Here is a 17,751-nt window from a genome sequence, read left to right on the forward strand (position 1 = left end):
ACATCAGCAGCGATGGCTCTTCCCAGTGACTGTGCCTGATTGGCCTGCAAAGCTAAAATTACAAACTTTATTAATATTCTTCAGTCAGAAAGCCGCCATCACAAGGTTACCCTGAGACTTCTAATGTATCGAATGCTTTGTGTCTGGAGAAAAATTGAGAGAGAGTTTTCAGCTTCCTATACATACAGAAACATAATTAGTTCTATTCAACAGTTAATCAGACATGCACTTGGCGTTTGGAAAACAAATTACCACTGTTAGGTGATGCAAGATTTCCTCGGAGAGTGCTGTTCTCATGATCTTTAGCATAAAAACGCCGGGCAATCAAAATGTTGGCCGTAATACAAAGCCGTGAAGCTATTGCAGATGTCTCATAATTTGGGCTGATTTTCACTTACAAAATAGATGTAGGCAGAAAGTGGGCATCTGAATACCAGAGAGCTATAAATTGGATATCCAGAGAGATAGAAGAGGAATCGGAGCAAACCTGCCCTACATAAGCTTTGTCACATTGTTTTAATAGGGAAACTGCTTAATGAACCCAAACCAGGCTCCCCTGCCCCTTGTAGGAGCCATAATTTTAGAAATGCTCCCGCTCTTATCTTCAAGGCAGACTCACATAATTTTAATAGGCCACGGCTTGCATTACTAATGTTTTCATCAGCCAGTGTAAAGTAAATCCATTAGTCACAGTGTCCTTCATGTGATAATGATGTTTAGCACTCATTAAAAAGTAATTGTAACCACTTTTCCCTACTTTATCAGCAGGATTCAGCTGGTGATTTGATGATCAGAAGCATCCAGCTGAAGCATGCTGGGAAATACGTCTGCATGGTGCAAACAAGTGTGGACAAGCTATCGGCTGCTGCAGACCTGATTGTAAGAGGTATTTGAATTTTGTTACTGCTGTTGTTGTTGTTGTAAAATTTCTCTTTTTTTTTTTTTTTTTTTTCTCCTGTCTTCTGCTGCTGGTAAGACAATTCCTGGGCTCAGAGACATTCATTGGGATCCCAGCGTCTTATAATTAATCTAAGAAATAAGCTCTAAGCACACACTGGGGTTCACAGTACATTTTCAAACAGTGCATCTGAAGATTCTTTCTTATATACATACTCATATGACAAACACACAGCACAGATAAACACGCTAGTACATGTTCGTGTCCGGAATGCAAAACTTGCACCAACTGAGCTCATTTATTTGATGAACCGTGCAGCAGAAACAGTATCCAGCTTATTCACCGCATATCTGCCCAGCAATATCGTCCCGTTTCTAGAACAAACATGATTTATTCACTGATATTTCAGATTTATTCGTTACCATACGTAGGTGATCTGTAAGTATGACATTAACAGAGATGCAATTAGTTGACCCGAGTCTGGGTCCCTACAATAAATATGATATATAGTTTCCTGCTCGTTAGCTTTGAGGAAAGCAGACTTTGGTGCTGCTCTGTACCTGCTGCCCTCAGTTCTCGCAGACCCCAGGAAACTTTGCGCGTTCTCCATGTAACATAAGTTCTCAGGCACCTCGGTGAAAGGAGGAGAGCATGAAAAAGAAGTAAGAAATTCCCTCTTTATCAAAGCTGTGTGAGATTAAGCCCCAAACTTCCATTGAGAAATGTGCCCTTGTTGGTACCTGGGTGTTTCTGTTATCCTTATAATACCGTTATGCTTTTTACCACGTTTCCCCCGTAGGAGTGTGAACGCAGACGCTCTGAGCCACGTGCTGCACAGAGAGCTGGGCCCCTGGAGGCAGCGAAGCCGCTGCTCTCCTCCCCAGGAGGTTGCTCCCCGTCACACTGACTCTCAGGTTTTCTCTGCATCATGATTTCAGATGACTGTTTTTTTTTTTTTTTTTTACACAAACATTTCAAAACAGCCTGCTGATGGGCACCTCGGTTAGGTAATTTCCTTAGCTCTGTCTCTGTAAACAAACAGGAGGAACATTAAATTCTCACAAGAAAATGACCCTTGATGATTGTAAAAATACTGATCCTGTCACTCCCTAAAAACATCAACATCCAGGCCAGCGGTCCCACAGCTGTGCTGAGAGCTGTGCTGTACCATCTCACTGACTGCATAAAAATTGGGAAATATCCCTGGCCTGTGAGACTGGAGGGGGGAGGTGAATAGCTGGTACAGAGAGCCTTCAGAATAAGTTTTTTAAATATTGGAGTTATGTCAAAATAACAAGAGATTGGATACTAGAATAAAAATCAGTTAGTTATGTCAGAGAATATCAAATAAGAGCACACAGAAGTAACTCCTGGCACCAGTACACACAGATCAGTATGGGATTTTTTCACACCATCAGAACAGGAGAAGCAAGTGTCTGTCAGCAGCCCAAGGCTATTTGGTAAATCAGTAACTGATAATTCTTCTCTGTCTTGCCCTACTGCAGCCTGCACCCTGTGAAGAACTATAGTCTGTAATGTTGGGAATAACAGTGGTCATTCTAAGATATGAAGTGAAGACAGTTTATTTCAGCCCCTGCCAAGTAATAGGAGTAATTGGTGACAGATCCAGTGAAAATTCATTTCTCTGGTGTAACTTGCACTGGGGGGCCAAAGGAGCTGACTGCTCCACAAGTCTCTGTTGCATGGCTGCTCCCCCCCCAGCAAAGCAATTTAAAGTTTTAATTTCTGAGAAATTAAATCTGGCTAGACCTGCTGAAACTTTCATTTTAAAGACAGCATATTGGAAGGTTTCAGGGCATTTTTGATATTTAAAGATGTCCAGCTTTCCTGATTATCATATGAGAATAATTTTAGTCCACAGGGTGAATTGCAAGAGAGTTTGCTTGAGATTGGTGCTTTTGGGGAGACACTTCATCTCAGGTACCGCTACTGACAGTGGCAGCCCTGTGATACAGGAGAGAGGTCCTCTCTCTGATCGGGATGTCCTGCGGTGCTTTACTGGTTCAAAGGAAACCCGCAGTGAGGCGGAAAATACTGGTCCCTACTCAGACACGATGGTAATTACAGGCAGGTCCTTCACCAGCCTCTGGGTGCTCCCGGGCTGCACCCAGAAGTCACACTGGTGCACAGACCGGTCCCGGAGCCGCTGGTGGAGCTGACCCCGGGCGCCTGGCTCTGTCGGGCAGCTCGGCCCGGCCGCGGCACTGGGGAGGCACCCGGGGTGAAGCTGGTGATCTCTGGGTCTGCCTATCTCCCCCGGGGCCTCCCAGTCTCATCCGGGCAAGGAGAGCTGCTAAACCACAGCTGGGGCTGCGCTCGACCCCTCCGCAGGGACTCGGTTACCTCTCTGCTGAGTAAGGGGGGAAGACCAGAGTCCTCCTTCCTTGAAGCCACTGCAAAGCTCCAAGCACCCCTCTCCTGTAATTCCCCCAACAGGTCCCCCAGGTCCCCCGGAAGCTGTGACGATCGATGAAATCACCGACACCACCGCCCAGCTGTCCTGGAGGCCAGGAGCAGACAACCACAGCCCCATTACAATGTATGTCGTACAAGCCAGGACCCCCTTCTCGGTGGGATGGCAAGCGGTGAGCACAGGTAGGTCCATCGCCCGGCGCCCGAGGAGCTCCACCGATGGCAAAGCCACCCGCCGGGACCCACACACGGGCCACCTGGAGCAGCCCGGCACCTGGGAGTGAAAACTGATTTCATTGCCTGCAGAGCACTGGTCTTATTAACCAAAGATTTAGGTTTGGTCCACTGGCTGGACCAGAGATTTAGGGTCCAGCCAGTGCTATTACTCATCCATTTTTCTCATGAATGTTTAAGAGAAAACAGGATGAATTCCTATCTTTTGTTGCCACTCTGGAGATATACAACAGTAATTTGGTCTATAAAGACATCCCTCAGGGATAGACCGTGTCATCTGGCCTATCTTTAAGTAGAATTATTTTCCTGATAGAGGGAAAAATCCCATGATGTAATTGCTCGTTCCATCAGAGGTTAATTTTGTTCCAGTAACCATTAAATAGAGGGAACACTGTGTTTCAAAAAGAGAAAAATAAAAACCATTTAAATTTGTTGTCTGGACACTTTGTTTTCAAAAAGTGGCAATTTAGGAGAAGATCTTTAATAGCAAGAATTTCTTTGCTAAAAGCACAATGTTTTAATGCTGCCTTTTACGTCTTTGCAGTTCACAAATTGTTAGAAAAACTAGAAAAGTTTTATCAATCCTTATTCAATTGGAATTTACATTAATCCCTCACTTTCAAGGGTATCAGCTATCCGTGGCCTTTTCTCAGCAGCCTTTAATACTTTTAGTGGGTTTCATTGCGTGCCCAACCTGTGGCTGTCTCCTAGTTCCAGAGATCATCGATGGCAGGACGTTCACAGCGACAGTGGTGGGTCTGAACCCTTGGGTCGAGTATGAATTTCGAGTAGTGGCTGCCAACCTGATTGGGATTGGAGAACCCAGCAGACCTTCGGAGAAGAGAAGAACCGAAGAAGCTCGTAAGTCGTGGTGGGAAACTGGGTTAAATGCTGTCGCATAAATGCTCATCAGTGCTAACGGATGTGTTGCACTGGAGGAAGCTGAGGAGCATTTTCTGCACCTATTGCTCTCCCCCCTCATAGCATGTTATTTCTGTGCACAGGGCGGGCAGGGGAAGTTGTGGAGCTCCTGATGGGCTCTATTGCTCCTTCTACAACTTGTGGAGCATAGGAAGATTTCATGCCCTTTCCCTGCAGAAGGCAATGATTTTTTAAAAAAAAAAAAAAAAAAGTATTTAAGCAGGCTTTGGGGAAAATACTGCCCAATTTCCCTTGATAAGAGTTAGACTGTGAGACCAGTCCCTCTGGTTTCCCGTGGTTGATGTGATGGAAACTCTGGAGCACAGACTACAGCACCTCAGGAGCAGGAGTTTGAGCTTCACAGCTGGAGTGTCAGCAGTTCCTTGATGCTGGGGGCTTCCGTGGTTCTTGGAGTAGCTTGGAGCTCATCCCAGCGGGTCTTCGGCCTTGGAAGAAACCACCCTGGGCTGCCCTTTGGTTTGGAGCATTTCCTGAGCTTACTGAAAGTCTGTCTTCTGCGACCCTCTCCCAGCCGCACCGCTGCCTCCTGGAACCACACGGCATCTTCAGGCTGCTGCGGGCAGAGCTTGGCCGGGATCTCCAGCAGTGCCTGTGGTCAGGGCCTTTCATGGAGAGCTCTCGTGCCCCTGTCCTGGTCTTTTGATCTGGCAGGAACAGGTCGCAGCAAGGCGGGTATGTGCCTCGGTCGTGGGAAACCCCTGGTAGGTGGCTCCTCCGTTCTGCTTCAGCCTGTAACGGAACAGAATGTAAACCAGGAAAATAAATACAAGCCCTTTTTTATGGAAGATAAATGTTTAAACTAAACAATTAGTTACTGAGTACACAAGTTAATTGACGTACTTTTAATATACTATTATTGACATACTTTTAATGTGCTGTTTGCCATGGCAAATTAGCCATTTCCTAATAGCGTTTCTGGTGCCCAGCAGGGGAAGGCCAGCAGAGTCCTGTTGCTGCGTAGGTCTGTTCTATTTTGATGCGCTTCTCTGGTTTCAGAGTCACCCCGTCCATCTTCTGCATCTTTTTTTTTGCAGTTCCTGAAGTGACCCCAGCTAACGTCAGTGGAGGTGGAGGGAGCAAGTCTGAGCTGGTCATTACTTGGGAGGTAAGCAAGTCCAAACCGAGAGGAGAATTAATAAGGTCCTAGTCTAGATGCACCCTCTCACCCCAGACCACAGGGAAGCTTCTGTAGATTTCATTTAGCGACAGAAAGCCCAGATTGAGTGATTAAAAATAGCCCAGCTATTAAAATTGATCTAAACCCCTTGCCCACGCCAGGGCCCCGTGGAAGGAAGCCAGGGGAGAGGTGTTGTGCGGGGCACCACGGGCTGCCCATCGCTGCCTCGACACACGCCCAGCTCCCCCGGACCCTCAGCGCGTCCGTCCACATACAGCAGAATGGGGATGGGCCAAAACCACCCGAGGGACGAAACGGAGGCTGTGAGGCCAGGCTCCTGCCCTGCTTGAGAATTGGTGTGGCTGGCTCCCAAGCTTCATCCCTCATCCCCGTTCGGGGATATGTGGCAGCAAATAGTTAAGAGTTAGCACAACACATTGCATCCTGGCTCTCGCTGCTAATGAAAGCCAGCAAGAGGAGATACAGAGATGAAAAATGTTTAATATTCCTTAAGGCAGTCGGGGTTAGAACTTCAGTCATTTGTCTGCTCATATTTTCATGTTATGATGCGATGCAGCTGGCATATTTTTCCTAATAATGAACTTCACTAGACATGCTAACACTTCCACTTAGCACAATTTCTGACCAAGCTGGCAGAATGAATTGCCAGAGATATTTCTAAGGTTATTAGAAAACTATAAATGGGTTTTTGTCCTTACACACATAGCACAATGTGCTAAATTTCCTCCTCCATTGGACTAATTAGCTATGCCGTGTCTCCCAAAGATACCACAATATGTTTCAAAAGCACACACGGCAAGAACATCAGCCATTGATTTGAGTCGTAATTTGCACAAAATATAATTTGTATTTTGACAGAGCAATCGGTTTACTCTTAAATGTCCAGAGGCCTTTGACGGTCTGGTGTATTTTTTGAGCTTTACAATACAGAGTAAGAAAAAGTCACCGAAAGTAACCCCTGCACGTGCTTAAGCACCGTGGACATCCGTGGGAGAGTGGCCCATAATTACAGATTATTTTAGTACATGGAAGAATGGGGTTTGATGCAGCTTTTAGGGGGCGGCAAGCCTGCAAGTAGGAGGTGTCCGTGTGTCCAGCAGTGACCTGGAGGTGACAGGTTGTTTCCTCTGGCCGTTAACTGGCCCTGCCCTGCCCTGCTCCATCACGTTTGTGACAAGTCGCTCGCTGCCATCGCGGTCTCTGTCGGGTCACGTTGTTTGGGGTCTGGGTCACTGCGAAGCAGCGGGCCAGCGAGGGGCCACCGGGCCACCGAGGGGCCACCAGCCCCGCGTGGGCTGGGACGTTGCCAGGACGTGTCCTTCAGGGTTTCACGCGCGGTTCCACAGACGTGAGAGCGGCTTGCACGTGTGTTGGGAAAGCAGGAACCGTGTCCTTGGTTCACCCCAACAGAGTCAGTCACTGCCGTGCCTAAAACTGCTCACGTCGTTACTGGAGGCTCCAGCCAGCCAGCAAAGGGAGGTGGTGGGCACCTACAAAGGTGAATTAAGGCTCAGGCAAAGTGACTTCTGGAGGTGCTGCTTTCCCCTCTGACTACAGGCAGCTCGCGGAGCCGCGAGGCTCCCCGCGGATGGGATGGGACGGGATGGATTCAGGTGAGATGCTGTTGTGGTTTGGGCCTGATCGACAACCAACCACTGCAGCTAATCACCCCCCCTTCCCCCTCCCCACCTGGGAATGGGGGAGGGGATTAGAGGGGTGAAGGGAGACTTGCAGGCTGAGATAAGAACAGTTTAATAATGACAATAAAATGAGAACAGTAACGATGATGGGGGGAAAACAAAAAGAAATATATAACCAGGCAATGTACAGCGTAATTGCTCCCCACCCGCTGACCAATCCCCAGCCCGTGCCCGGCCAGCGACCCCGAGATACCAAGATCCTGCAATCGCAGAAGCCAGAGAGCTCCTTCCCAACCACCCCTCCTCTATCTAGTGAGCATGACGTGCCATGATATGGAATATTTCACTGGCCAGTTTGGGTCTGGTGCTCTGGCCGTGCTCCCTCCCTGCTCCCTGTGCCCTGGCGCACGGGCAGGACATGGGGAGTCGGAGAGTCCTTGAAGTCTCGGCAGCAGCTGAAAACATCAGTGTGCTATCAGCATTTTTCCCATACCAAACCCAAAGCTAAATCCAAAACACAGCACTCATCTAGTCCCTGAAAAGGAATATTAACTCTATTTCAGCCCAAACTAAGACAGATGCGAAGCAGGAGCCCGGCCGCCTCCCATCCCTAACGCTCTATTTAGCTTTAGAAGGACCGAGAGGCAAGAGCCAGCCCGCAGGCGGGGAGACAAGCCTTGTGCCCTTGCTGAAAGTGCTGTTTCTCCCGCGGTCGCCCTGCCCACAGACCGTGCCCGAGGAGCTGCAGAACGGAGGTGGCTTCGGGTACGTGGTGGCCTTCCGCCCCTTCGGCACCGTCAGCTGGATGCAGACCGTCGTGGCCTCCCCGGACGCCGCCAGATACGTGTTCCGCAACGAGACCTTGCCGCCCTTCTCCCCCTACGAGGTTAAAGTGGGGGTGTACAACAACAAGGGGGAAGGGTCGTTCAGCCCCGTGACGGTCGTCTACTCGGCAGAGGAAGGTAGAGCCGGGAGCCCACCCCACCGCTTCTCCCTCCTCCCCGCTGCCGGGCGCAGGGTGGGGTTGGCCGGGTCTGAAAGGGTTTAGTATCCACCTTGACATATCCTTTGATACCTAATCCTTGCTCAGATTTATAATAAATGGCGAGCCGCGATGAATTCTTTTGATAGTCATTAAAATAACATTAATCGTAATGAAATCTTTTGATATTAATGGAAAAGTAGCATGTAATCTGGAAAGAATTCCGCTGAGATTTAGTATGAATTAATGTCCACTGATTAGAAAATGTTCCCTCTTGTCCTAATTACAGTACACGGTGTCCTGGGTTGAGTTTAGTAATGACATCTTATTATTTCTTAGGTAGAGGAGCGGTGCCGTCTGGCACAGGCTGACAAGCCATCATTTTGAAATGTGGAAGTTTGTTTTGGTCGCGTGCTTCTTTCCTTGTGCAATGAAGAAAATAAATCCCTTGGAGCTTGGGACTAATTGAACGTAAAAGTGAAAACTCTTAATTTTATTTTTAACTTCTCTACCCAGAGCCAACGAGAGCCCCAACCACTGTTTCGGCCAGAAGTCTTTCTGCCTCAGACATTGAAGTTTCTTGGGCTCCCCCTTGGGAGAACCAGCACAAAGGAAGAATACAGGGATACGAGGTATGGAAACACAACGCAGCATCCTTTCAGTACTAAGCCTGGAGGAGATGTGGAGATCCATCGTGGGCAGGCATTGCAGTGCCGCTCCTGCCTGCCGTGGGGCGGGAGGGTTCCCGTGACAAACTTCCTTCCTTTCATCTCTTCAGGACGTGGAGATTTCTCGCACATGGTAAACAATTATATGTCTTTCTGTGTGCGATCTGAAAATGGAGAGCTGGGGAAAACCTGCATGGAGGTGTTCCATGGCCAGAGAGCGTCTGAGGGTCTGGGGAGGGAGCGCTGCAGCCAGGCTGGCTTCTAGCAAGGAGCAAGAAGGGATTGTGACAGGGTGCAGGACCTGCCCCTGTGGCAGAAGGGCCAGAGTTAGTGCTGGAAACGACCGGGTGCTGCCAGCCCGTAGACACGTGCCTGCTCTTGCCTCCCAGGTCAGGTGTTGGCGACACGACGAGAAGGAAGAAAACGCAAAAAGGATTCGAACGGTTGGCAATCAGACGTCTACAAAAGTCAGCAGCCTGAGAGGGAACGCGCTGTACCACTTGGCAGTCAGGGCCTACAACACGGCTGGGACCGGCCCCTCCAGTGCCGTCGTCAACGTCACAACCAAAAAGCCACGTGAGTGCTTGTGAGGATGGGGGGCTCTTGGCCGGGAGGGTTTCTGCCAGTGCTGCCCTCTCTCATTTGCAAGCTTTCTCGAGTCTGAAGGAGCTGTAAGACTGTGTTTTTGTGCAGAAGACTTGCCAGCATTTTTTTTTTTTTTTTTGTAACGCTCTTCCCCGTGTTAAGTAAGCAAAGCATGCAAAACTGAAATCACAGCTGTGCAGGAAAATTAAATATTTATCTCATCGTTCAAGAGGGCTTTTTTCTTCTGGTCTCAGGCATGTTGAGCAACTGACTGAATCCTTTTTGCATTTAGAGCACTGTGTTGTGTCACACCTCCTGTGACCTTGAGGACACAGATCAGTGAAACAGCTCATTAGCTTTCCGGAGCGATAGGACTCTGGGCACGCTGAGCTCTGGTGGTAGAAGCCTCATTGGTACTGGGAGGGATCCAACTGGGAAACAGTGCTCCTTAGTAACACAGGGCTGTGCGTATTTTGGTGTAGCACCAAGTCAGCCCCCCGGGAACATCATATGGAATTCATCCGACTCCAAGATCATACTGAACTGGGACCAAGTGAAAGCGCTGGACAACGAGTCAGAAGTGAGAGGCTACAAAGTGAGTATTTTCAACACCGCCCTGCTCCAGCTCCCTCACCACCCCCCTGCTCCTGCAGCGGATCCCCGCTGCGCTCCAGCGGCCGCTGGGTTCTGCTGTTGGGCTCTAGGGAACGTTTCTATGAATCCAGGGTCAACTTGGGGCTTGTAGTAAGACCAGGTGAGGTGTTTTTCGTGGCTTCCTGGGTTAAAGCCGGAGCATTCCCGCAGAAACAGAGGCCCTACCCGTGCAGGGGGAGCACGTTCTGCAGGCTGCTCATCCCTGTGAGCACCCGTGTGGGTCTCAGCCCACGGGGCTTCACTTGCTCCTTCCCTCTGAAGCTCCCACCTGTGGGACTGCTCTCCTGCCTTTGGTGGAAACCTTCCAGAGGCTGTAGTTGACTCCTTAATCGCAGATAAATAAAATGCTTTTTTAATAGCTCCCATTTTCTTGAGAAAACAAAGCCAAAAGGGAAGGAAAGAGAACCCTCATTAGTAGCACTTTTAATACGATATATTTTAACTAGAGAGAAATCTTGGGAAGAATTCAGCTCTATCACCTTACACAAGGGTGTAATTTGGCCCAAAGAAGGCATTGGTGTGCAATTGCCAGCTGTTGCCTTGAGGGTTGAGTTGCGCAAACGTCTCCCACCAGAGCTTGAAATGATGAAGAACCTGGACATGCTCTGTATTTGGTTCACAGTCTGGAACGCCAGCGGCGTCAGCGCTGCGAGCCTGGGCCAGCGCTCCTGAATTTCTGCACTAACCTTTAAGTGTCTTTGGTGCTCTGTATCGGATCGTCAAAAATCAGTAATTCCTCAGGCCTTTTAGTGTAAACCTCAGATGAACCTCAGCAGTTTGGACCAACTTTTCACTACTTGTTTTAAGCTGGAGATGCAGATTAAGAAGTCAGTTGAAAGGAGGAGAGAGAAACTCAACACCCTGAAAAAGCAAACTCCAGCTAGTGAGTTTCTAACAAGTTCTCTTTTAACTTGCTCTCAGGATAACACAGCCAGATTTCTTTCCTGGAGCATAGCAAAACGTTGCCTAACTTTTCTTTTTCTTTTTTTTTTTTTTTTCCCCTCAAATTCTTGTATTTTATGTCACACTTTATGATCTAAATCGGTAGAATTCCCAGATCTTAGAAGGTAATTCAAAAAATCCAGTTATTCTGGGGAGCTGATCGTGGCACTGCATCAAATACCCCAACTCGGTTTCCTGAAGAAACATCATAAGAATTTTGACCTCTCTCCGTAAGCCTCGGGATTTATTTTAGCTGGATCAAGCTGAAGATTTCTCCGAGGGGCTCTGGCGGGCACCGAGGCCGTGTTTGGTGCTGCGCATTGGCATCACCCTCCTGCCAGTGTCACCTCCCCGTGCGGGCACTGTCACCGCTGTGCTGGCGTGGGTCCCCAGCCAAAACCCCCGGGGGGGCCGGACAGCCCCTCTGTCCCCGGGCCGGGCGTCTGAGCACCAGAGGCAAGCAAAGAGCGGCAGCAAATCCCGCCGCCCTTAGGGCGAGGGACGTCTCTGCCGTTTCTGCCTCCCCTTCTCCCTCCCCTTCGCTGCAGGTTTTGTACAGGTGGAACAGGCAGAGCAGCGCGTCCGTAATCGAAACGAACAAAACCTCCGTGGAGCTCTCGCTGCCGTTCGACGAGGATTACATCGTAGAGATAAAGCCGTTCAGCGACGGGGGCGACGGCAGCAGCAGCGAACAAATCCGAATTCCAAAGATTTCGAGTAAGGACGGGAGGAACTGGGAGCCGGCGTCCCCGGCCCCTCTCCCCGGGGGGGGGACAGACCTGCTCCACCCCAGTCCCCGGTTGTGTCTGGAAACGGGGATGAACTGGAGCCTTGGGGCTGAGCAGGGGCGGGCTGTAGCTCTGCCCATCGCCCAGGCAGGGAGCTGGAACCCAGACCTAGCCGGGACCAGGAGTCATTCCAGCCCGCCTTTCTGGTTTCATCCTGAGTCAAGATTAAACCGTAAGAAACGCCATCATAAGCGGTTACAGTTGTATTTAAGATTTCTAGACACTTTCCACTCTCTTACTTCCGTACTCGTATCTGTGTTGGATATATTGTTCCACTGCAATTCACTGTAGCAAAATACGAAATGCAGTGTTCAGAGGCTTTTAAATTTATAAGGCTACTGTATAGCCATATTCCATTGTGTGTTGGATGCATAAATATTTATTTAGGGAAATGAGGTTGTGTAGAAGAACAAGCAGAAAAGAGAGTATTTTATTACACAACCTTGCTTTTGCAAAATCTCCATGTCCCATCTTCCATTAATAATGCCACAGTTTATAAGCTGCATTAAATCAGGAGCCTCTGCAATGCAGGAATATGGCATTAAAATTACAGCAATGTGAAAAACCCTGGGTGAGATCAGAATTATCTCCACCATGGTTGCACGCTGTGGCTGTATAAACCGTGCAGAGGGGTTTACTCGGCAGACCCGGGAGAGCAGGAACACCCACCGGTTCCTTCTCGGCGGGGCGCGGAGCAGGGACGCGGCTCCTCCGGGACGTGGGTCGCGCCAGGCTGGTGCCGTAAGCAGCAGCCTGAACGTAGCACGGGTGCTGCAAAAAAATAAGAAGTGGACAGGCCGTGAAGTCATACAATTGTGAAAGCGGCCTCAACGCGGCAGCGGCGGGAATTGGAGCTCAACCAAAAATTCAGTCGGAGAGGTGAAAATTGCTGCGGCAGGACCGCGCGTGGGGTCCCCCCCTTCCCGGGCGGTCCGGCCGCCCCGCCACCGCCGCGCTTCCTCGGAGGAAGCAGAATTAAAATGGGGGGGGCAGTGGGGGGTCGGGGGGGAGGTTTGGGGTGCGGCAGGCTGCTCTCTCCACCGTTGGTTTATTTTCTCGCCCTCTCTCCTTTGCTCAGATGCGTACGCGAGAGGATCCGGCTCTTCGACCTCCAACGCCTGTACACTGTCAGCCATCAGCACAATAATGATCTCGCTCACAGCTCGGTCCAGTTTATGACAAAAAATGACATAGCGGACTTCTTGTTTATAATATAAGCAACATTTAGCTAGTTGTTTTGAAGACACCCAGTACTAAGTAATATTGTGGTTTGAGTACATCTTACTACTGGAAAAATGTTTATGCTTCTTTAGGAATGGCATTATACAGTACTTCCTCAAAGCAAATATAGCTTTGTCTGAAGTTTCCTTGGAAACTCTGCAATGCACTGAAAACATCTGTAATATGATGTTACCAAAGCAGTTTACATATGTCCTTATATGCATATTTTTTATTATATATTTAGTGTTTTATAGAATTTTTTAAAGTTAACATATGATGTAGATATTAATTTTTCCTCTGCTATAAAATGCTATGGACGACATTATCACGAAAATATTGTTTGGAATCTTTTCCTTTACGATGGAGAGCTCAAAGTTGTTCTTAGTAAATTGGCTGCAACTTTCCTGTACAGTTTTACAAGGCTACACAAGGCAGAACTGTTCCAGATTCGGTTCGAAATGCGGCTGTATTTAAATGGCAGTTACAGTGATTCTGGTGTTAAATCAAGTGCTTATAACACACGAGGTGTTAGATTTTATTCAGAGGTCTAAGCAAGACAAACTCGAAACAGTAAGAACACTGTAATCTTGAAACAAATACATGAATTTTGGTTGTTTGTGGACTGCAGGACATGTAGCTAACATTCTGGCATCGTGCAGCGAGGGTCCATTTTTACTGTCTTGAAATAGCTTTGTCTTTATCATAAGGAGCATTAAATTGGGTAGGAATGAAGATACCGCGAAGATGCGGTCTCTGCCTCTAGTGACAAAAAGGGACAGGTACCCAAAGGAGCGAGCGAGCGAGCGAACGACGCGGTTCTCACCTTCGGGTGCAAACCCAGCTCAACCCACCGCGCTTCGGGGGCTTTTATTCCAAGAAAATCACAGCACAGCGACCCCGAGACGTAAAGCTGCCCTGGGTCCGTCGCCCAAAGACGCGCTTGCTTTCCACGTGCATCGGAACATCACTCATCGTCCGCCGCGACTCCACGCGATAGAAAACGCTTAGGAAACGCGGCCGGAACCGAGCGGCTCGGCGGGGAGGGGGCACCTCCCCGCAGGTCCCTGCTCGGAAGCCTGCGCCTCTCGAGAGACTCCTCATAGACGCCTGAAGGCAAAAATAGAGTCACGCCGGAAAACGACACTATCCGCAGCAAAATAATTCTTCTTAAGAGAAGGACTGTTTGTTACTACGGGGTAATTTTGTAAGTTCACTCAGATGGGATCACGCTAGTAAAAGGCAACGGAATTTTCTATGAAATTTTCAAGTTTAAATGCGCTGCAGTGGTTGATTTCTAATTTTTTTTTTTTTTTCCTGATAGCTTGAATTTGCCTGTAACTTGTCTTTTTTGCTTACAGAATAATACAGTTAACTTTTAGACCTTCTAAATATATTTATTCAGTAACTCATAATCAGGATTCCACTTGTGTAAAAGTCAGGGGTGTTGACCAGAGAAATATTGTCAGTATTTCAAGCTGTGTTCCTTTCTTAGTTTGATATGGTTACTTCTATGTTAAAAAAAAAAAAAAAAAAACAAAACCCAAAAAAAAAAAAAATACAAAACCAAGAAAAATGGAACAAAAAAAAAAAGCAAAGCTTCTGTAGTTTTCTCCCCAGTGTAAATGATATTTATCAGTGATCTAGCAGATGTAATCTTTTTTTAAAGGTATTGGTAATAAATATTCTGTCATTTGTAAAGATATCTGTCTTCCAGGAGCTTTTTTCCTCCACGTTTGGTTGTACCCAGTGACAGATTTCAGCAGAGCAATAGGCAGCGCCTGCTGAGATTGTCACTGACGTGAAGATACTAAAAGAAGAGTTGGTTTGTCACAGCTTTGTGGAGGCAGAGAAAAAAAAAAAAGAATCTGTTTATACAGCTCTGGTCTAATTGTACTTCCAAACCGGACAGAAAATCTGCGTGGATGAGTTTGGGGTGAAAATGTCTCTGTGTAGAGTCACGACCTTCCCAGGCTCCTGTGGGCTGGTGCTGCCCGAGCGGAGCCCTTACAGCTGGGGAAGCTCGGAGTGAAAAGGAACGGGAAAAAACAAACCAAAAGCCCAAACTGGCGTCCGGCCTCCCCGTGAGCGCTCGTCTGAGGCGGCGGCAGCTCCGGACACCGGCTGCGGGCGAGCCGTGCCCTGCCCTGCCCTGCCCGGAGCAAACCTGCTCTGCATTTCGTAGGAGCCACGTTGCGCTTGGCCATCGGTGAAGCTTGAAAACCAAATCGGGCCGGTAACACAGTCCCGTTTTTAAAAAGCAGATTTACACTTGGCACCTCCGGAGAGGGGGGGCGCGTGACCGCGGCTGCTCGCACGGGGGAAAAGCTGCAGCAGGAGGAGTGTGCTGGGTTTGTAGCTGGGTTTAAAGAGAAGAAGAAGAAACATTTGGAAACGTGCTCCGGGCACGAAACTCGTAACTCTGATTTAGGAGTGTGGGGATAGGTGGCGTCACGGGCGGCGCCGCGCGGCCGTCACAGCAGCCTGCCTGGGGCGCCCGTCCTGCGCGCGGGCCCTTCGCTCTCTCGCTGCCCGAAATGCCCACGGTTCGCTGGGCGGGGGCGGCTCTGCCCTCCGTGGCTCTCTCGGACGGGTTTTTCCCCTCGCCGCCGCCTCGTTCCAGCTCTTGGCGTCGTTCTCCCGGGGCAGCGACACTGAAGGTGACAAGCGGGTTCCAGGCAGCGCTGGGCGCTCGCACGCGGGCTGCCGCCTGGCCGGAGGCAGAGCTCACGTGCAAAAGGCACTTAAACACACCGCATTGATCTCTGCAAAATCTTGCCGCTAATGGGGATGAAATTATATTTAGCAATCTTATTTATTAGGCCACTTTAAGGCATGACATAAAATACATTACAGTCAATGAATTCTCTTTAGTCTCATTTTTAGGATTTTACTAATGAAATTCTGACTTTCGACTGTTAAAGCCGGGCACCTCAGATCCATTAAAATCACGTGCGGGAGAGACATCTGAGGCACAAACATTGTTATATTAATGAGCTACATTAATTTTGATGGAGCCACGCTATTTCACCCAGATGAGAACTGGCTCATTTATTGTAATTATTTTTAGTCTGTAGCACCTGGGAGCTCTATTACTTTTGGCACTTTCCAAACAATTTACTTGCTGGGTCAAATCTTTCTTTTTATTCTTTGTTAATGTGCTTAACCTCACCTCTGGCCAGCTCGATGGACGAGAAGTTTCTTGGAAGTAGAAGGGACTCCGCAGGAACAGGAGAGGTCACAGCCCGAGTTCAAGCGGTTTCAGGCAGGAGGTTTATTTGGTAACTCACCCGGTCGATTACACAACGTAAGTAAATAAATCACAAACAGAAACCGGCCCTGTCTCAAACAGTTCGTTTGAGATGGAACAGCAGATAGTGAAGAGCAACAGGTTGCAGTAGTGGGCTTGGGTTTTCCAAATTCCCTCAAGGCTGCTGAAGTTTCATGCGAAGGAGAAGCCCAGCTCCTTGCAGCTCAGAAAGCCTCTTAAGAGCGCCAAGAAGTCCTTGGCACATTTCTTTAATTACTGTACACTTGAAAACTCTGCGTTCCCAGGCTGTGCTTTGTTTGTAGGTGCAATTAAGGAAGTTTATCAGTTTGTGCCATTTTTTTTTTTTTTTTTTTTTTTTTTTTTTACCCTTAAACTTTACTCTCTTGTGTCAGGAAGCACAAACAATCCCTTCTTGTCCTTTCGCAGATTCTGCCAGCTGATGTCAAAAGCAAGAGCCTGCAAAGGAGCTCTGGACTGAAAAAGAGCCAACTGGGAGGCTCCCGTGCCTCCCCCCGCCCTGCAGCCGGGGGGGGCAGACAGATGCTCTTCCAGAGCCCACCCATCCCAGCAGCATTCCCTCGTTCAGGAGAAGGGAGTGTGAAAAAACACAGGTGAAGCTCTTCTTTCATACTGAAATGGGGGTCTCGCAGCACCCAGATTTCAGATCTCTGCTGGCCACCGCGCTCCCCGCGCAGCCCTGGCTTCACACAGCCAGGAACTGGGGATGTTTAAGCCCCAGGGAAACCGAGATATTAAAAATGCCTGCTTTCCTCTGCCAGCCGTACAAATCTTGCAAGAAGGAGAGCAAATAACCTGAAGAACTTCCACAAACCAGGAGAGGAGTAAACAGCATGAAGTGCTCTGCGTGCTGGATGATCGGGAGAGCATCGGGGTGTCGTTAGGCGAGCGTCTTTGTCCGCACAGCAGCACAACTACACGAGCATAGACATTTTTACCAACATCCCAGAACTTCACAGGAAAAATCTGAGTAGGACTGTTCGGAGCTGGCCATGCCCACCTGGGGCTCAGGGGGGTTTTACACTCGGCGCCGGGGGCTCCCGAGGGCTCTTGGATCGCCAGTGGCTCGTGAGCGGGAGACTCCTGTCAGTTTTCTGCAGCACTTCATAGCCATTTTTCCCAAGTTTTCAATTCCTAGGCTGCGAACTTACTGCAAGTTTAAACGTGGCTCCTCACAGGCCACCTGCAAAACCTGCCACACTCACGAACTCTCAGATTTTGGGAGCTGTGCCTGTGGCAGCAAGGCGCCAGCGGTGGGCACACCAATCACAAGGCAACGCGCTACCTGTGCGTACAAAAGCAGCAAGGCGAGGCGCTAGCTTCCTGCACAAAAGTATTAA

General features: G+C 48.8%; 1 protein-coding gene across 2 annotated transcripts in view; it reads left to right on the forward strand.

The window, feature by feature from the left end:
- The window catches only part of CNTN4 (contactin 4), a 348,713-nt gene extending 333,888 nt beyond the window's left edge, over positions 1–14,825 (forward strand). The window contains exons 15-24 of one of the 2 annotated variants that reach the window (XM_042799543.1): positions 766–886; positions 3,356–3,514; positions 4,277–4,426; positions 5,542–5,612; positions 8,013–8,247; positions 8,784–8,899; positions 9,325–9,511; positions 10,003–10,115; positions 11,665–11,833; positions 12,983–14,825. In XM_042799543.1, coding sequence (XP_042655477.1) covers positions 766–886; positions 3,356–3,514; positions 4,277–4,426; positions 5,542–5,612; positions 8,013–8,247; positions 8,784–8,899; positions 9,325–9,511; positions 10,003–10,115; positions 11,665–11,833; positions 12,983–13,083 — 1,422 coding nt within the window. In that variant the 3' untranslated portion in view covers positions 13,084–14,825. The remainder of the gene's footprint in view (positions 1–765; positions 887–3,355; positions 3,515–4,276; positions 4,427–5,541; positions 5,613–8,012; positions 8,248–8,783; positions 8,900–9,324; positions 9,512–10,002; positions 10,116–11,664; positions 11,834–12,982) is intronic. The other variant, XM_042799544.1, reaches the window with a different exon arrangement.
- The last annotated feature ends 2,926 nt before the right edge of the window (positions 14,826–17,751 follow it).

The sequence above is a fragment of the Tyto alba genome, unplaced genomic scaffold, assembly GCF_018691265.1.
Source record: "Tyto alba isolate M040663 unplaced genomic scaffold, T.alba_DEE_v4.0 Super-Scaffold_3, whole genome shotgun sequence".
In the NCBI taxonomy this organism is placed as follows: Eukaryota; Metazoa; Chordata; class Aves; order Strigiformes; family Tytonidae; genus Tyto; species Tyto alba.